This window comes from Channa argus, chromosome 4, assembly GCF_033026475.1.
Source record: "Channa argus isolate prfri chromosome 4, Channa argus male v1.0, whole genome shotgun sequence".
Classification (NCBI taxonomy): Eukaryota; Metazoa; Chordata; class Actinopteri; order Anabantiformes; family Channidae; genus Channa; species Channa argus.
In genome coordinates, this window is record NC_090200.1 from 1301524 (window position 1) to 1322487 (window position 20964).

At 39.2% G+C, this 20964-nt stretch overlaps 2 protein-coding genes across 3 annotated transcripts; both read right to left on the minus strand.

Annotated features, from left to right (window-relative positions):
- Positions 1–498: 498 nt before the first annotated feature.
- On the minus strand, positions 499–16144 carry LOC137125570 (T-cell surface glycoprotein CD3 zeta chain-like). Its single transcript, XM_067501232.1, has 8 exons — positions 15965–16144; positions 5323–5420; positions 4611–4655; positions 3832–3900; positions 2865–2894; positions 2690–2743; positions 2578–2607; positions 499–2468 (listed from the first exon to the last, which is right to left on the minus strand). Exons 1-8 carry the CDS (start codon positions 16023–16025, stop codon positions 2403–2405), a joined length of 453 nt encoding a protein of 150 aa, XP_067357333.1. The 5' UTR covers positions 16026–16144; the 3' UTR covers positions 499–2402.
- Positions 16145–17069: 925 nt separating this feature from the next.
- Positions 17070–20958, minus strand: creg1 (cellular repressor of E1A-stimulated genes 1). 2 transcript variants are annotated; one of them, XM_067501197.1, is made up of 5 exons: positions 20595–20958; positions 19787–19906; positions 19570–19686; positions 19165–19253; positions 17070–18342 (listed from the first exon to the last, which is right to left on the minus strand). In XM_067501197.1, exons 1-4 carry the CDS (start codon positions 20889–20891, stop codon positions 19167–19169), a joined length of 621 nt encoding a protein of 206 aa, XP_067357298.1. In that variant the 5' UTR covers positions 20892–20958; the 3' UTR covers positions 17070–18342; positions 19165–19166. The 2 variants fall into 2 exon arrangements, with proteins under 2 accessions (XP_067357298.1, XP_067357297.1); XM_067501196.1 differs by having other exon boundaries at positions 17070–18376.
- Positions 20959–20964: the final 6 nt, after the last annotated feature.

The window sequence follows — 20964 nt, forward strand, 5'->3', positions numbered from 1 at the left end:
ATTACCTGAAACAGTCAAGGTAGGAATTAGCCATACCTTCACTGATTTGGAGAGATTTTCTTTTTTAATTTTCAACCACATAATCCATTAAAAAACCCTTAATGCCAGGAATTGATTTACAGTAATATCCCTCAATGAGTGACTGACATCTTTACCAGCATATTAATTAACCAATGTGTTACTTTGTTTTGTGATAATAAAGTAGGTGTAACCTAGATTCAGCCACAGCTCATAAAATAAATTAAAATGTGACAATGATTTATCCAAATCAGTTGTTTTCTTTTCGTCCACCAGGTGACAGAAGCCCCATGTTTACAATGACGATGAGTCTTTTTATTTTATCCAAAGCCACTGACAAGTAGGAAATTCAGGGTGTGTTGCCCAAGACCACTCTGACCTGCGGCCAGGAGGAAGCGAAAATCAAACCACCGACCCTGTGGTATGTGGACTGCTCTACCAACTTCACCACAGTCGCCATGTTTAGAACTTCACCCTCAGCCGCTTTAATACGTTTTATTAAAGCTCAAAGAAGCTTTTACAGAGCAAACATAATCAGTACATAAAAGCAAATAATAATAGCCATATAAATTCTGTCATTATCTCACAAATTCTCAGGAAAATACCACAACATAACAAATGGCAAGAAAAAAAGCAAATCTGTATTTCAAATTCAAGGAAGAGCAAAGTTATTATTATCACTATTATTATTGCAGTTTATTTTCATTTCTCTTTTTTAATCATTTGTTATCTGGCTCTGTCGTTTTTGTTATGGTGGACAGATAAAAGAGACACATTTCACATTATGAAGTTTTTAGTCCTTAGTCACATTTTTTTATTTCCTTAATATTTATTATTGAACAATCTAAACTATGGGTTTTTCTGCACATGAACATTTTGGGCTCCATATTAGTGCAGAGTTAAGTCCTTTAGGAACATTATTTACTCAAAGTATCGTGGAGTTTCAGTGAGGTGACAGTTAAAAGAGATGCATGGCGGCCAAATTTCTGCATGTGTGTGTTGTTTTAGCGACCTTGGTGTTTTGTTTTTTTACATTTTGCTATGTACAATACAAAAGGAGAAAATAACACAAAGTCTAACTACGTTCTGCAATATTCAGAAGTCTACATCATGGATCAAATATGTATCTATTTCTACAAATCGCACGTATCAAACATCAACATGATCACAAATGTTTTGTGCTCAGGCTTTATATTATTGTTTTATTGTTATTTAGTCCATTTAAGGAAGTCTTCGCCCTTACGACCCCCTCATCAGTGCAGTTATTTCACTAATTTGTATTACAGAGGGAAAATATGACTAGAAACAATTTATTTTATGTATTTACACAATGGCCTGTATTTCTGAAACGTAATGTCTGGGCCTGTGATGTATATACTGATAATCAGCACTGCAACTAACTTTTAAAATTATTATCAATTAAGAATTACGTTGTTTTTTTAACATTTGTTTACTTATTGTTGGAATTTTTTGAACAACTAGAAATAAGTTTTAAACCCCAAGTTATTTCTATGTGGTCACTTTAAGCGCTGTTCTTTCTTTGAGACCAGGATATAAAATGTAATTACTATGATAAAATATAATTATTAGCTGATAGTCGGACATTGTTTTTAATGTACAGTAATTAGCAACAACTGTTCTTTTCACCTGCTCAAATGGCTGTTATCAGTTTATCATCAGGAGCATCACAGCCCCCGTGTCGACCTTTCACTCGCTGCTAATTCGTAGCCATGTTATGCACCTGTTTGTCCAGTGGAGGATGCAGTTTGCTGAAGCGTCAGTGTGGTTACAGGTGAAAAGATGAAGGTCATTTAATGGGTGGAAGCTGGGGGGGGGGCATTTGTGGTTACAGCTGCATGTTCCAGTTATTTTGTGTATATATATGCTGATTAACTGATTTCTCTCTTATACTAAAATATAAAAATATATTTGTGCATGTTAGGTTAATTGACAATTAATAAAACTGTACAAATTGAATAGTTCCCCAGTAAATGGTGTAAAATTATGACATTTTTCTTCAGGGAACTCAATGAAATATTAACATTAAATCGCCTAATTTAAAACAATTGTTTAAAAACCTGTTAAATTCATAACTGGAGGTTTATCAGAGGCCTCCTCGGTCAAGACTGTGAGTCTGTGGGAACAACATGACACAATTAAGTGGTTAAAGGAGAAGCAGACCATCCAGACGTTGCTTACAAAGTCTAACCAAAGGGAAAAAAATACAAGATTCTGGCTGGTTCAGACTTGGCCGTGTGTGGATCTCACCAAACCTTCAAAGACAAAACTTGGAAATAAAATTCTGGTCTTGTCATCAAAAAAGAAGAATTTCCCCAAATAATTTGTCCAAAACCAAAACATCTGGACCCAGCTGGTTAGCGATGTTAGCGAGCATTAAGCGTCTGCATCTGCAGGGGCTGGTAGGTGTCTCTGGTGGCTGCACTCAAATCCTGAAGAGACAAAAAAAGGTTGTCACATATAAGTAACGCAAAAAAGAGCAGACAGATAAATAGTGTGTGATGTGGGATGTGCTCAAGTGATGCACAAAACATTTTTCACCTGGTAAACCTGTTCATTCTTTCTCTGACGCTGTAGACAGAAGCAAAGAATATTACAAACAAATCTCAAATAAAAATTTTGCATTTTAATAATTACTGAACTGGAAACGCACCTCTCTTTTCACAGGAAGTTCCTTATATTCATCACCTGCATGTTTCTTCAAGCCCTAGAAATAAATATAATCACACGTTTTAAAGGTGTAAATATTGTTCTTTTTCCCCCCCAAGAACTACAGTTGAGTACAGGAACTGATCATCGTCACAAAGAAAGTAGTAAAAATAAATTACAGTGTAGGTTGCATCTTCAGTCCTGCGCATCTGTAAGAACAAAACAAATAAGAATAAATCAGGAGAACAGTTAAAGTTAATGACTTATGAGACACATTTCAGGGTTCTACAGGGTTCGTCTTAGGGTTAGGTTTCAGGGTTTTTGGGGGGGAGGGGGGTTCTTTGTGGTTCAAAGGTTTTTCAGGATCCTCAGATAAATGATTGATTGTTTTAATGAAATGTTACTTGCTGTTTTTTCTTGTTGAGATTTGTCAGTTTATCATCATTAGTTATCAACATTCTGTAGGTTTGTTATGGTTTTTAAGGCCAATGTTCGTCACACAGTTTCTATGTAGTACCTTCAAGGTTCTTCGACCTCTTTTTGGGTTCTCTGGAGGTGAAAGGAAACCTTTTAATGTTCTCCTCGTTTCTTTGTGAACTGTGGCTTGTCGAGGCTTTCAGTGCTCTCGATTGTTCTTTAAAGAGGCATCAGCTTTTTTTTAAAACTAATTAAGTCTTTCTAATTAAGTGTTTCTGGGTTCTAGTGCTGCACTGTTCTGTTCATCATAGGTTCTGCTGGGTTTTTATGGCACTTTGTTGGGGTTCTTTCATGGCCTACTGGAGATCATTTGGGTTCTCTAAAAGTCACAGTTATTTATCTCTTGTGGTTCTTTTTAGACCGTGTGTGGTTCTCTAAGGATGTCTTTCTTTCAAAGTTGGTCCTTTAAGTAAACTCTTAAAAATAACTAAAATCCATTCACAGGGCTCTAAAAAGAATCAGAAAGAGCAGGAAAGGTATAGTTATTCTCAGCAAGTGGAAGTAACAATGGCTGTTCTAAATAATCCACACAGAGAAGCCGGAGAACCCAGTGTCAGGGGAACCCTGCCACACTGGTTCACCGAAACAATGAGCTGATCTTCAAATGAAAAGAAGTGACTGAGAACCCTGAAAAACGTGTGCAGATGTCAAGAAGACAGTGAAACTCACTCTTCCACCAATCTCAGGGTCTCTTCTCGTCAGCGGAGCGTAGCCACCAGAGTCCTGACCTCTCAGTTCCTAAACGAACAATAAAAACACGTATTTATTTTCACGCGGCCACAGAGCAGTTGAGCTCAGGTTACAGAGACGAAACAGAGGCTCATTTATTCAGGATTTAAAACATGATTCAGTTTCAGCTTCACGTTAAGTGTTTCTGCCTTTCCCCTTTTAAAATCAGCTACAGGTTTGAGGCTGTTGGCCGGACAAAATAAATACCTTTAAAACTATCTTCAGAGTTTCCTCTGCAGCTGTGAACTGACCTGCAGGTTATTCCTGCATTTACACGTTTTATTCTAAATCACAAAGATGCTGATCACTTTACAATTGCTTGTCCATTAAACGTTTGGAAAATGTGACATTTATGCAGAGGCTCAAGCTCTTTAAATAAAGCCAAAGTTTGTACACGGACTCGTCATCATACATTGAAGCACAGATGACTATCTGCTGCTGACACAAATGGTCTGCGCTTACAATTTCTATATTTGTCAAACATGTTGTCAATTTCCTTCGTTCTGGTCGTCGAGTTTTATTCGACTATCTGTACTTCTTATGGTTTGTGGTTGTGTCCACTTTTATTCACATCCACCGCAGATTAAAAAGTATATGGCTGTGTACATGTGAAAATAAATACAAGGGAAACACTGGTGTTTCAAACGAGCTGAACGTAGTTTTTGTGTGTTGCCGTGTATATTAGAACATTTCACTGTAGCGTCGGTCTGGAGACTCACAGTGTAGGTGCTGTCCTCTGACGACTTCACTTTGGGTTTGAAGAACTGAAAACGATGTGACAGAATAAAATAAAAGAACATTAGAAGAACAAGCGACATGATATTAATCTAAAGTGAACGTGATGACGGACCCACACTGTGGGACAATAATAAATAACCCTTAAACAAACCTACTGTTCATACAGTCGCTTCAAAAAGAATCCAGACACCTTCACTATTTTAGACTTTATTAACTTTAATAAAATGTCTAAAACACTACGAGCAATTAGGAGAAGATTTAAGTGCAATTTTATTAATTAAAAATTACATTTACAGCGCAATAAACTGCAGAATGTGGTAAAGGTGTGAATAATTTCTGAAGCAACCGTTTAAATAAAGTTTAATTTAAACCAGAGCTTGTGCAGCAGAACAACATAAAATCATCAAAGTCATTGCAGTATAAACAGAACTACATTTTAAAAATCCATTTATGCATAAACTAAACCTCGTCACTAGGGGTTTACAAAAGTCTGAGATGTTTCCTTTAACATAAATTTGATAAACAATATGCACATTTAGATTCCACAAACCTTTTATCTTTAAGTAAATTTAGCTGAGTTATGGAAAAAAATTTAAATGAAAACAGACATGATGTTTTATTTTGGCTCGAGGTGAAATGCAACGAGTTGCCTGAATGACACGTCACGGTGTGAACTTCAGCGAACAGACTGACCTTCTCCCTGATGAACATGCCGGTGATGATGATTCCGTACAGGCCGAGGAAGCCGTCCAGCAAGTAACACAGCTGAGGCTCGTACATAGCCATGGCCTCTGTGGGTGTCAGAGAACAGAGTTCATGTTTGACTGCATCTTCATCCACACGTCTGCACAAACGCACAAAGATCCTAACTAACAAACACAGTTTCACGAGTCCTGTTTTCAAAATAGCACAAACCACTTTAGGTGCTGACAGTCTGTACGTAGTGACACTATTTTTTTATTTTTACATTTCTTCTTCAGAACATTAGGACAACGTGTGCATTCATAAATTCCATTGAGGTCTTTTTTAATCATTTCACCGCACTTCAGGCTGTAAATGACCTTTCTGATGGTAGAAACATCATTTTAATAATCACACACTAAAGTCTGGATACTATGGTGATAGCTGTTTACTTGTGTGCGCTAACAAAGTGTGTTGTTAACAAAGTCGTTAATGTACATCGGTGCAGTGTGTGAACGTGTGATGTAGCTCAGCGGTTTCCTCAGCTGCTGCTGCCGAGCGCTTGCTGTGGCTCCATTAGCTGACAGGTGTGTGTGTGTCTGTGTGGTTCGGTGTGGGTGTGTGTAAACATATGTCTGGAGCAGCTCAGCTCAGAAAACCTCATTAAGCGTTCAAACGAGTCAGAGTCACTACAGCCCATGCTGCACCTCCCAGTGTCCATTCAAACTCTCAGAGACTGTGGACATCTGTCAGGGACAATTTGGGAACATGCATCTTCATAAATGCATAGACACAATTGAACAACTTTGGGGCTTTCACAACGTTGTCAACACAATTATGATGAATGTTTGTGCGAGAGGTCAGCGAAAGTCAACAGAAGTTTTTATAGTATCCTCGTGTTTAAACCATTTAAAACAAGAAATAATTACTGCACATTAATGATTGTGCCTGTTTTGTCATAAGATGACAACCATGTGTACATATATTCAAAAAAGACTCAAAGAAGGGAGTGAAATCCGCACAAAATCACAAAAAATCACCAGCATAAATATCATATAATGACAAAACTGGGTGAGAGTGTGTGGACATGGCAAACAGTAATGTAGGGTCTGTGTCTTTGTGGGTTTCAGTAAAGTTTCGACAGAAGCAGAAGGGGTCAGGAAATGTGACTGTGGTGGGAAACATCGAAAAGACAGATTAAAAGAAAAAGCTGATACAATCTGTGAACTGTTACGCTTTTCAAACTACGCTGCAGCAGGAAATATTCAAAAACAATGTCAGATCATGTTAATTACTGTTCCATTAAATGTGAGGGTTTGGACTCACTGGATGTTTCACAGGTTTTAAAATGAAGAAACACAGAGGTCCTCATCTTCTCTGTGGTCTGAAGACCTCCTCTTCTTCCTCTCTTAACAGGAATTTCCTTATCTGTTTTCTACAGCAGCATCCTCTTCCTTTGACCTTTCCGCCTAATATCAATATCTATATTTAATCAAAACTCTGCCTTCTGTCACACGCCACACGTGTGTAATGACAGGATTCTAGTTTGTTGTAGTGAATCTGTCTGTGACAGATTGACACGGTGATGTGCTCAGAGTAAGGGGGGGATTCAGCACCAGTCAGAGATAAGACCATAATCTTTAAAGCAAAATGTACCCGAATGTTGAAGAGGTTCAGTGGATGAAAGCTGCAACGTTTGTGGAGTCAAACTACAACTTGTATTTAAGTTTACAGAAGACAAGTGACATTAATTAAATGTTGATTTAATAGTTAGCACGGTGCCTGCAGTATTACAGTATTCACAGTAATACAGTCTCTCATTTATTTTCACTGTGTGAAGCGCACGGCCCGTAACACGTGCAAATAAAGTCCAATTTACAGACACAGCTTTTTAATAGAACAAAGTCAAATGGGATTTTCATTTGTAAAGTACACCCACACTTTAACCTTTACTTTAGAACAAAAGTATTTCCACTGAAATGTCTTTAAAGTAACAAAAGTACTAGTTCTGCAAAGTGATGAGGCTTCAGTTGGTTATTTCGGTTATAATTTCTGATATTTTTACTACTACGGAGCATGAAGCCTACTGGTGGATATATTGTGTCTATGTGTGCTATGTCCAATCTTCCTTCCAGGTTCAGTCCAGTGACCTTGCACCTTTATAAAATAACTTTCTGCTCATCCCCCTGATTCAATAAAAGAAGTTTCCCGCGCATCAAAGAGCTTTAGAGGCTTCCTGACATTCACTGAGTGTGAAATAAACCCACACGACTACTGTACGCATCACGCCCCTTATCACAATATCAGCTTCCCGATCTCACGTCACCATGGCAACGCAGATGGAAACACGAAACGTTAAGAATTATATCGTGGTCCGATTAGGAGGGTAGAATGACACATCGGGTCAAATATCAGCAAATGATTAGAACAAATATAGACACAGCAGGGACACAGCGTGTGTGTGTGTGTGTGTCTCTCTGTGTGTGTGTGTGTCTGTGTCTGTGTGTGTGTGTATGTCTGTGTGTGTGTGCATCTGTGTGTGTGTGTGTGTGTGTGTGTGTCTGGGTGTGTCTGTGTCTGTGTGTGTGTGTGGGTGTGTGTGTCTGTGTCTGTGTGTGTGTGTTTGTGTGTGTGTGTCTGTGTGTGTGTTTGTGTTTGTTGGCACATCAAGTTTAATTTACTCCACACAGGTACGTGTGGTTATTTAGTTGTGTTAATGTGTTGGCAGAAGTAAACTGATAATAATTTCAATGACACGTTTATCATGAAACCAAGGAGAGTAAAGTAATCGAACCTGCTGTCAGTGTGTGAACTTATAAGCATATTTACAGCTGAAAAAAACTTGTAATTTTGGGGGAGATTATGTCATATTTGCCATCTAAAACTAGTTATTATAGTAAAAACAAGTACACAGGACGTCTCAGTTGGACACATGCACAGATTCCCGTTTTAAACTAGTGTAGCAAAACACACAAACACTTCCTGTAAGAACACTTCCCCAGTGGTGGATAGAAATAAAGAGCATTTATCTCAACCTGAGTGCTTTTTAATACACTACAGTTATTTCAGGTTAATGTCAAATTAGGTACTGCAACCTTTACATAACATATGATCACATTAAAAATGAGGTTTTTAGTTCTAACCTCTTATTCTGTCAGAAGGTGACAAAATATTCACCAGAGCTGTAAAACATTCTAAAGTAAAGCGGAGCCTTTTCTTATTCTTATGTTGTCTCATTTAGCGTTTTGTCTTCTGAGAGACACAAGGGTTTTCGCACTGGTTGAAGAACAAAGGCAAACGTTTATTAAATCAGTAAATCAGTTATAGAATCTGAAACGGACATTAAAGAACAATTAGGATATTTTAAATATAATTTAATGATAAAGCCTCTTCTGTGTTTTCTTACAACGGAAGCTCACAACTTGCTGTCTGGCCATGAACACAACCCATCATTTATGCAGACGCTATTTTGTTCAGTAAACAGTAGATCTAACTCCTGCACGTTCTCTGGCTGCTAGGTAAATAAAAAACTAAATATATTTTGAAAAAACACTTCACACTTGAGCAAATAAAGGCCTCGACAATCAATTACAAAAAATGTCTTTCACTGTAATTTTTCTTGTTCGATGCACACAGAGCTGAATGTCCAGTGACCATTTTGTGAATTGATGGAAAATACATTGGTACAAATTGAAGGAGTTGTACATGTCTGTGCTCATGGGCCCATTTTCTCACAAAATAAATGTCGTAGAGTTTCCACTGAAACTGTATCTAAAGTAGAATTTGATCAATTGAAAGTTGAACTGACTCAAAAGAACCAGAGATGTAGTTGTAAACACGCCATCGCTCTTTTCAGTCACTGTGTGAGACATCAATGGAAAACTCAATAACCTAATTATCAGAATTGCTCATGACTCAACACAGATTCAAACTGATCAAGAAAACTCCAGCAGTCATCTGTTCAGCCAAGTTTTCCATCACAAGCTTCACAATTTCACAAGTCACTGAACTCTCGACGAATCAGAGCATCTTTAAACACACCATCAGTCTGTGGACGTGTTGCCCGGACAAACCAAGAAATCTGAACATGTCACTTTGGCAGCTTGTTTTTTAGTATTTATGACATTTTATAAACAACATTAAAAAGTATTTTACCTAAGACCTGGATTGTTCCTGCTGCTGCTGAGACTTAGTGGAATAAGACATTTATATTTACTGCAAGTGTAACATTGCAGTGAAAGTAACACAACGTATTAGGTAACACACATTTTATCATGATCAAGCCATTTAAATTACACTATATGTAGATGATATTGTACTGTTTACAGTAGCTACCATTTCTAGTACTTTGTCTCGCTGCAAGCTAAATAACAAAGACCCAAGATGTGCTGAAAAAAGCTGAAGCACGATCATATTTCTGTTTTTAAATAATTAATCGTAACAATGCACATGCAAAGAATCAATTCCAACTGACTCTGTGACTCTTCAACAACTTTTCACCACAGACACTTTTGAACACAAATATAAATCTTCCTCAGTATAAGGTTGTGAGTAGAATATACCTTATGCTTGTGTACGTATTTATCTATAGTAGACGGTCAGGTTCCTTGTACGACTGATTTTTTTATATCCCATACGTAATCTAATATATCCCTCGTTTATTATTATATATTTCATTTATTTTACACTGAGGTTTCTTTGTTTATACATGTACCAGTCAGATGTTTTATGCATTTTATTTTATAAACTTCTAAAGTTTAAATCACACTATTTTTCCTTTGACCGAAGCCCTGAAGAAATGTTATTGTGATTAATTGTTACTGTGCAGGTTATTATTATTATTATTATTGTTATTATTATTATCATGATTATTATGGATGAGTGTTAAATAATGGAATGTCCCTGTGATGCATTACAAAAGTAATTTGTTATTGTATCAAAATCCTCATTTACAGCAAAGCAGCAAACGTATAAATGTAACTGTGATCAAATGACAATAAAGTTCTTTGTATCCTTCTAATTTCTATATTAAACTAAATCTTGTGGTAGTTTTAAAGAAAATGTAAAAAAGCAATTTAATTCAAACGCACCCCACAGACTGTTGTCCAGCCGTGTAGCAAACAACAACACCGTCAACCATAAAAGATGCAGGTGAGTCAATAAAAAGCCGCTGCAGCTCTGTTCACTCTCAGTAACTAACGTTAGAGCAACTAAAACACCAACATAATAAATAAAAACTTAAGAGTGTAACATGTAATAATCGTAAGACATTTCGATTCCCACTAATAGATGACAGCGCTGTCACTTTGGTCACACGTGTTCATTCAGATGAATTTGCACACAAATCACAAAGTGTGATGATGATGTCGCATTTTTCTGAGCTTGACGTTGCAGCTTAATAGAAAAATTCTAATAATACATTGAACACGTTCAATAACGGAAGCTGCTCACACACAACTCTTCACATAACGATGATGTCATTTGCGAGTTTTGATGTGGGTTTACATTATTATCCATTTTCCAAACAATAATGGAACAACTCTGCTCATATTGAAATGTAAAATTAATGTCAACATTTACTGTAAGCTCCAACCAACAGGCAGGTGGAAAAACTAGTTTTACTTTGACGTCAGAGTGTTTAATGTGGAGATGGGGAAGTGTGTGTTTTACATTTTCAGGCTGTTTGAATTGATTCATTCAGAAATGTGAAGATCAGATAAATGTTTTCTTATTTTATTTTCCACCAGTGTGTATTGTGTACTAGGTGATCTGTTGTGTAATCAGAGCACGAGGCCGGAAGCTGTGTAAAATGGGTTAAAAGGGTCGAATGGAAACAGAAGATTATTGGTTTTGTGAGTGTAGGCACTTTATTAAAGTGCTCAGGGTTTGACACCTGTAGAACAATGTAAGACTTCAAAAGCTGAGGGAGCAGCAGCAGCAATTTCCTGAATGAAACTACCAAAAATATAGCAGGTTCAGGAGGTCTTTAATAATTATGCTGCAGTCAGGAAATGGCTTAACTACAACCATGATTTCCTGTCATCACACACTGGTTATGTAAATAATTATCTTCATTTTCACATTAAAATCTATAATGAGCAAAAACGGCAATGAGAGACGATCTCCCCTCCCTCACGCCATGACTGCGGGCCGTGCACCAGCGTGTCAGAGCCGCGTGATGCTGAGGGTCCTCGCACGACACGTGCCGCATTCTCGCTGTGAGAACTGCTCGTTCTCCATTAGTGGTCCGGTTCTCGATAGCTGGCCAAACACTGCAAACAAACAACGTGTAGCTTTGCCGGAGATTCGAGGGCACAGCGTGTCCTAGCGTCCAATATAAAATATATACGAAATATACGTACGATATCCTTGTGCACAAGTGTGAACAGGTCTTCACAGTCGTCCAATGATAGAATAAGACAAATACAATGTGACAATAAACAAAAACTAAACCCGCTCACGTTACACTAGAACTTCACACGAGTCCGTCCACAAGGCCGAGACTCAGAGGACGGAAGATGCAGGAAGACACGGTTCACAGTTTTAAACTCAGCGTTTCTAGCAAACTAGAGAATGAGATTTAACTTTCGGGTGAGAAATACTCACTAAATCAAATCAATATTACAGTATGAAATATCTCTGCTTTCCGCTCATTTGGGGAAATAGTCAAACCGGCGAACGAGGCGGCAAACTAGATTCCGACACGTGGAAAGACGGGGGGAACGTGACCGGAGAAAGGCCCCTCACCTCTCATAGGTGTGATTTTGTCTGTGGTAATGGTCATGTGATATGTCTTTGTGGACGAGGAGACACTTTGCACAGAGAAACAGCAAAAAGCCTGTAGATTAAGGCCCAAACTCAGACTGGTTCAATGTTGAGCTGAGAGGAGCAGTTACTTCATCTGTAGGAATAGTAGCAGTAGCTACAGGAAAGAAGATGGTGATAATAAGTAAATCCACTGTGTCAAATGGTGACGTCTGCTCTTCGCTGGTTTGGACTGTTGGTTGGAGACGACGAGACATTTGGAGACGCCCCCCCGAATAGTTTGCAACTGGCTTTGACGTTTTTGGAGTAAATAAGTTAAATCAGCTCCAAAATGCAAATGATGTCACATTGTGGGGCCACGAGCATCAGTCTGTGTTTAATCAATGTCAACACTTTGGGTTTTAGTTTGTGGACACATTAGACAAATGTCTTTTCATCCTTTTAAAGAATAAAAACTAGTGTGAAAAGCACAACTGTGCAGGTCACTTCGTGAACTATTACTGACAGAGGACTTATCTCTGAGCAGCTCTCTGTTGCATAACTCACAGTTATTGCTTCATATCTGCTGAACATATGAGCACAGATAATCATATCATTTTATGTCGAGATGCTCGAATGGGAACTGTGCTGCTGTGGTTTCAGAGTTGACAGTTTGCTCCTGAACACCTGAAACAAAATCCAGGACACCGCTGTGTCTCTGTGTCTGTTTGCATGTGCCTCTGCTTTCTGTTTCTCTTCTCTCCTCTCGTCGCTCTTTTCCTGTCATCATCTCTCTCTGCCCTCCACCTTTCTCACTGCTGTTTCAAACATGGCCGCCCGGCGGATGAGCTCTGTTAACGAAGCTCAATTAGTGCGGCAGACTTCAGGCCTAGCGTGTTTCAGAGCTGCTGTGGGGACCTGGCAGCTACAGCTGCTTTTTCTTGCCATTTAAGCATTTAGAAACCTCTGGAGGGTATTTCTGTGATGAGGACTGAAACCAGCATCTTAAACTGCGTCTGTGTTTTCGATCACTGCAGCAGCCTCTGCCACATTATCACCACATCGAGTCGAAGCAGTTTGGGAAAGACGGTTCAGCTTAAAAAAAACCGCAAAGCTGCTTCCTGAACTGGGGGGGTTCACTCTTTGTGGTCAATTAATTTCTTCTCTGAACTACTAAAACAGAGCCGCGCACCTATGACACCTCCGACACAAAGTGTAATACGACAAGATGCTGTTTAAAAGTATGTGGAAGCTCAGCAGTCAGAGCTGTGGTGTTTTACCATACTATGTTCAACTACAACAAGCTACACATTGATATAAATAACCTTTAATTTCAATTAAGCTCCATGACGATGAAGCACCTTTACAGTGTCCGGAATGTACTTAGACCCCCTTAGAGAAAGTCCTCACTGTGTACATGATTATTCACATACCAAAACTATGTTCAGCATTATTACCTGTTGTTTGTTCAGTCTTTTCTCCTTTCAAGTCAAACCCTTATTCCTCAGTTGAGGGGTTTATTCGAGCATTAGTAAGTATTTCATAGATTTCATCATACCTTAGCACACAAAGGGGATTTAAAAGCCCCTAAATACAGGAGTTAATATAATTGGATTTCTAATTTCCCTGATATGAAGCCTTACTGTCGTGCTGGCTTCATCAAACATGGGAGCAGTGCTGAGCACTAGAGTCTAGTTTACTGGATTATTCAAAAGGCATTTTAATCCAACACTGTGGGTTTGTTTTAAGTTAACATTTACGTCACTCAGGCCATATCTTGGTTAACTATCACCACATTTTTACAGTGTATCCCATGCTGCCTCCATTATGCTCCGTTTAATAAGAAAACCCAGGAAGTTTCACACAACACATCTGGCAAACCTTCATGACTTTATTCTGCCACTGATTCTCAGTCTGAGAAGTGAAGCTCATTTCTCCATGTGGGGTGTGTCAGGAGGTTTCGCGATAATAACTTGATTAATAACCTGTGAAACAGCCACAAATCCTCTTAAAATCCCTTATTTCCATCCATAAAAAAGCCTTTAAACCCGCTGATATAAATCCTTAGTGTTAACACTGGTATAATTTCGAATGAGGAGCATGTTACTGATGATGTTCCCTTTGGCAAACAGGAAACACAGGAGTCGCTCTGATTAAACTTTACGTGTCGCCGTAAGACCTGATGTTATTTTATCAGATTAAGCTGAAAACGCAGCATGTGCTTTACAATCTGTAACTTTTTTTCTTTTAATGTGAGACATTCGATTTAAAAGTTGCGGTGATATAATCAGCCCCCCCCCCAAAAAAGATTTAAAGAAAACGTCACCAAGATTACATTTCTGGAAACTCGTAGCTCGTACGATTTGAAATATGTTCTAGCTGTAGTAAATGCTGTGACTAGAATTTGTAGAGAATTATGAAACGTGTCTAACATGAAGTTTGACACGTTTATTATGAAACTGGTCATTTGATTCTTTCTAAAAGATTGATCAACATAACTGATATTCAGTGTTTGACATGTTTGTTGGTTTAGTCTACGCTCTAATCTGTAGCTGGTTTAAATTAACATTTAATCTGGAGCTCGTCCGTGTTATTGTCTGCACTGGCATTTGGATGGAATTAAAATTAGTATTTAACATCTTAACCCTTTCTTTTTGTTACTGGACATTTAATCATAAAAAGCGGTTTTGAATTGCTCATGTTACCAGTTTAGGTCTGAAGTGGAAGACAAGGCGCTAAACATTGGTTGGTTTCTCAATAGATCTTGATGTAACCTGTCAACCAGAAAACGACATATTTAAATCACAAAACAATGGGTGGCTCAGGTTCGGTTTGCTGAAGAGGTCAAGTTTAAAGTGATCCTGTCGTGGTCATAAGTTGGTTTATTTCTTATTCCAGCTTCAATTGGCTTTTCATAAAACATGTCACCGCCTTCTGATTGGACAAACAGCTCAGATGCTTTGAGTGTTACAAGCTGGATTTACAAAGGTTATGGCTCCTAAAAATGGAACGTTTTGGAATATTCTGATTCAATAAAATGATTGGAAAATGTATTATTAACTGTGACCTGTTCACTATTTGAAAGCTACAGTATATATTAAGTTCCAACATTAAACTTTGATGCAGCTCCAGCCAATAGCAATTAGCTTATTTAAAGAAATAAAATACAATACATACAAATAACTAAATAATAATAATTCAAGCCTGGAAAAGGCTTGAAATATTAGCTTCAGCTATTAAGTCCATGTTTTTACAAATAAAAACTCTAAAGAAACTTCATTTGCCAACTACAATCTGCAACTGTGTTTAGTGTTTGTGCTGATGCACAGTTTGACGGTTGGTTTACGAGCTGTTGGGATTTTAGTTTGCACATGCAAAACTCATCTAAATTTTAAAAAGAAAGACATAATGAACGTATTCATGTTCTGGAGGGGCAGACAAAAACCCCAAGCAGCATGTCTTTCAACATGGCTGCCACAGAGAGACAGATATTTGGCATTTTGTTGTTTTCGCTGTTTGAAAATCACTCGTATCTTAAACCACGGAGGTGCGACACATATTTACATAAAAGCTCGTTGTCTTGGTCAGTCATCACAAACCCACACACCTCCACTTACAAAGGTTTTTTAAGCCAGTTGACAGATGACGAGCTGCTTTAAAACAATTTAAACCTGTATGTTCTTAAAAATGCTTCATCACTAAATTTACCTGTGGACGTTTTTCTTCTTGCCTGTAAAATGAGCATCGTTTAAAAGGAACAGATGCTACTGTTCATCTGATAATCTACATAGAGTTAACAATAATGTGAGGAACAGGTTAATAAGCCATGACTTTCATTTTGAACTTTGACTAGCTGAGGAGAACTCAACCCTCTGCGAGAATTCTGTGTCAAATATCTGAGGAGTCTCACCTGCCGGGCTAAACACCGAGGCCAGGACCAGCAGACCAGGTACCCATGTCCGGAGCTCCATCCTAAACCGCTTTCCCCAACGAACGGTTAAGTCTTCAAACTGCTTTGTCGCCAGCAGCGAACAGAACAACTGAAGCTAACTTGCGTCTTCCTCTGTCGTCTTCAAGTGGAACAGGAAGTGGTGAGGAGCTGGTGAGGAGCTGCTGTACCAGGTGACACACACAAAGACATTTTCTACATCTCTCTCTCCCACACACATGAAAATAAACTCTTTGAACATGCTCATGGAACGAAAATTCGAGTTTCTCATCTCTGTTCACCTGTTTTCTTTAATTTTCTGTTATTTTTGATGCAGTGGGTAAATCTTGAAAATCTTAATCTGTACCTGACTCCGGGGCAAACGGTGCAGTTAACTTTGTCTTAACTTGTTCTACAAAATCTGAGAGACAAAGTTGTTATTTATGACCAAAAAAACTGGATTGACTTTTCTTCAAATATTAAGCCATGAACTACAGAACCAAAAGTGGCCCAGGGAGGAACCAAAGAAAAGGCAACAGTTACGTACCCCAGCTCAGTGATGCAGGCTGGGAGAGAAGGCCCGAATAGTCCAATCCAGCAGAAGAGCTAGTGTAGCTCCAAACGGAGGAAAGGTTCATGCTGGTTCTGATAGAATGGAAATCACCACATACCTCATGATGATCATGCTGACACACGTCCCACAGTGGGCATGTGAGCATCAGAACTGGACCATGGAGGTCGCAGGTGCATGTGTGCATCACTTATCCAGCAAGTCTGATCTATGGGCTCGGTCCCTGATACCACAGCAAACCTTAAGAGGTCTAGCGGAGTCCATGTCTCAGTGCGTCAGAGCTGTTTTAGCAGCAAAATGGGGATACGGTCAGACGCCTACTGTGTCTTTCTGAAAGACAGGGGTTGATGCTATTCTTAACCTCCACCTCACTTATGAGCTAACATGCTAACAGCTTTCAGCTTGTCCCTGAGTCCATGGGACACCGCATGTCCTTCCTGTCACAATCCTCCCATTTAACCTGGGTTGTGTTATGAACATTCATCTAACAATGAACAGAACAGAGAACGTTAAGGCTCATTTTTTTAACACAAACTTTTATTCACAACTCATCCACTAATATTTTCTGAGAAATGAAACTTGACAGGAGCTTGGAAACAAATATTTCTATTCAGCGAGAAGAAGTGGGAGAAATCTCCGAGTATAAAAGAAGCTGGCAAGCAGCTGATTCAGTTGATTGTAGGGGTGGGACTCAAACATGGATCAAAAATAGATGACAGGAGACCTGTTCAGGTCAGATGACCCCACATCTGGACCAATAACAGCTGGGACAGATGTGACCCTGAACAGGATACGTGGACTGACCGTTTTCACTATCAGAACAAATATTATTGTGTCTCCACGTGGTTCATAAAGCACGTTCATGGTTAATGGGAGATATAGTTATTCAAACACAACATAGTAACCAATAAAAAGCTATGGTGTAAAGTGACACACTCCTGTAGTATTTAATACTTTTCCTACGTTCAGTTATGTCCTATTTAAGCACCGAAAAAGATTCAGTTTGGTTTGCAAATATATGACAAAGTGCAGTTTGTTGCAGAACCGAGAATGAGAAGAAAAAGCTCTGCTTCCTATGAAATCACACACTTTCAATCCTTTAGTGAACAGAGCGATGCACTTGGCTGCGAGGAGCCACAAAACCAAACCAAAGGAACGAACAGAAAAGTGCGTGTGAATGTTTCCTGATACAAAAATCCTCGGATGTATAAACTGCTTAAAGATATTTTACATTATATATTCAATTCTAATGACTTTCATGTTTAGGAAAACAAAAACTGAACCGGTGTAGTTCAGTTTGATGTGACCGTGAAGTCCACACTAAACCCATGAAAACTGTGGGGTCTCACTTCACATCTCGTCCGTCTCCACAGATCAGATGATCAGCTCTGTGGCGCCTTTCAGTGGCCAAACTCAAGCACTGCACTTACATGGTATTTCTTCCATCATTCCACACACTTGTCAGTACAGAAAAACATTTGATAATGATTAAAAGAAAAACATAAAAACAATCATTCATTTTCTATGAACCCATGCATTAATAATAAATGAGATGTAATCTTTAAAGCTGTTGCCAAACATCTGCCAGATAAAAAAACGTTTTGTTGAAAAAAAAAAAAAAAAAAAAAGCTCAAAGTGTTTTTCTTCTGAAAACAATCAACTGTGCAGCTCCTGAGTATGTTTCATGTAGAGGTTATGGTTGGCAGAAAGACGTGGGACTCAAACCAACAACCTGCAGCAGATCTTCCAGATCACAGCATTTATCCCCGGCTGGTGCAGCATCGACCTCCTGAACACAACAACACAACCAGTGAAGAAGTTGTCTAAAAAAAAAAGGAAGGAACGAGCAAGAAATCTGGTTAAGTGAGAAACTTGAATGGTTTTGTCAAAGTGCATAAGGCCCATCACTAAAAAAAGAAATCGTAAAATAAATGTGATCGTAGTCCCGGTTTTGACTTAAATATTTGACATAATGTTTAATAAATGTACTTGAGAAGTTGCATAATTTTCACTGCAAATTAGTAAACGTTCACTCACCTTTTCAAAGGTTCTTCGGAAAGTACAAAAATGTTTTATCTCAACGTCATAATACTGATAACATTTGGTCTAATTTATTATCCATTTATATTTATTAACCCCAGTTGTTGTGACCTAAAATGTCCTTTTGTAACATCTGAATTAACCCTTCATTCATTTCCTATGGAAATGTAAGTTTTAATCCTATTCATGAAGTTGAAACGCTGATACAAGTTAAAGGTTCTAGCTACTTTTTATTAAAAAACATTTTTGACTTACCCCGATTCATTTTTTAATACAAAAAGTGGTTTTCTTCAAACAGAGCACTTTTTCATTTTAAAAATGCAGCGTAAGGACACTTGGTACTCAAACTAACTGATATGACAAACATGCAGATCTCATTTTGTATCACTTAAAAACTTTCAAATCCATTTTAGATTTTAGTTCCTGTCTAAAATGTCATCTACTTTATCACTTTCATATAACTACTCAAATGTCTGCAGATGCATTAAAGTGTGTAATTGTATGTATGAACTAACGCTGAACTAAAACCAGAAACTGAGCATTCAGGACTTCAGAAACCTGCACTTCTTACCATCAGTGGTGCTTTCTGAACGGTGAAGCCTGGAAATACTCCTCTGGAGTGACGGTCTTCACCCCGCCAAAATAATCCAACACCCACACCTGAAACATGGAGGACGAACGTGTGTGTGAGTCAGATTTCCTGCCATCTGATAAGTGCAATGACTCCAACAAGGAGCAACAGCTGCAGTGTCAACATTTGCAGTATAGCAGCAATGAATAGAGTAACAGCAATCACATTAGTAGTAACTGCAGTAGCCACAGTTCTCATAGTATTAGCCATAGGTTGCAGGTTGGGTGCAGTATTAACAGTGTAAGTCATTGTACTAGCAGTACCAGTGGTAATAAGTGCAGCAGCAGAACCATTGGCAGCTGCAGGAGGAGTAGTTATAGTACGAAGTATCAGTGGTCATAGTACCTGTGTGATGTTAAACTTGGCGAAGAACCAGTCGTGATCTGAAGGCCAGTCGATCATCTCAGGGTGTCGGGTGAACAGGGCTTTTTTAGCAAACTCCGCCTCCTCTGTCCCGTTTACCTGGGAAACAGGAAGTAGGAAGGGGGGGGGGGGGGGGGGGGGGGGGTCACGCTACTGCTCAGAGGTTACCACCTGGAGAAACAGGTGTGTGTGTTATTACCTCGATGACAGATCCAGACAGGATGACGTGGGCACAGAGGGGACTCTGAGGGTCGAAGCCCTGCTGTCTGCAGTAATCAGTCTGAGCCAGAGACATGGACAGAGACGCCTCAGGGTTCACCTGAAGAAGATTGACTGTATTTATACTTCAGATAAAAATGCTGATGACATACTAATATCTCAAAGAGCAGACTCCAACTCATTTTCTAAACACAGTTACACAACACAAAACGTCTGCTGGATCATATCTCCTGCTTGTGTTTATCGCTCAGCTCCCAAACTGCTGAGTCACTGGGTAAAAACTGCTGAGTCACTGAGTAAAAACTGCTGCATCATGGTAGAAACTCTGCTGCAGAAATCTCACGCAGCACAAAAGCACAAGTCCTCACAGAGCGAAACGGGAAGTTAGTCACGATCTGGACAAACACTGCAGGGAGGAAAAACCCACCACCCTGTTTATAAAGTATAATACACAAACTGTGTGGAACATCCTACAGCAGTATGTCAGAGTATTACAGGATTCAATACTCACACAAGTAAAAGAGCATTAAAGACTAAAAGGTAGAATATGAATTCTGACATATTTCCACACTATAAAAAAACATTTAAAAGAAATAAAGTAATGCAACTATAAATACAAAGTACTTTTTATACGTCACTGCACTGTAAACCCAGCACAGACTTTACTGACTGTCAAAGTTAATGTCAGACCTAGTAGTTTGCAGTCAAGTACAATACTGTGAAAAGTACACATGAATACTAGAAACCACGGTCACAGTTCACTGTAACACGCTCTGTGGGACGCGTACCTCCAGGTCCTGCACGGAGATCTCCATGCGGGTCAGGTACATGTAGGGGACCCCGGAGCTGGAGTCGCCCGGACCGTCGCTGACCGAGAAGGCGTTGGAGAACGGCTGCCCCACCACCGGTTTGTGGGTGGAGATGGTGGCCATGGAGGCCCAGTCGCACTGGTGAACGACAAAACGGGCGACCCGGGCGACCTGGTCGTGAGGTGGGATCCAGAACCGAGACGAGGAGGAGGAGGAGGAAGCGGCCCAGAGGAGACCGAGAAGAAGCGCACGCATAGCCAGGAACGGCCCGTCCATGGTCGGTTTCAGTGTGTGGGGGACTGTCGGAGGAGGATCACATATAAACAACACGCTGAGTTCCGGTCTGGGT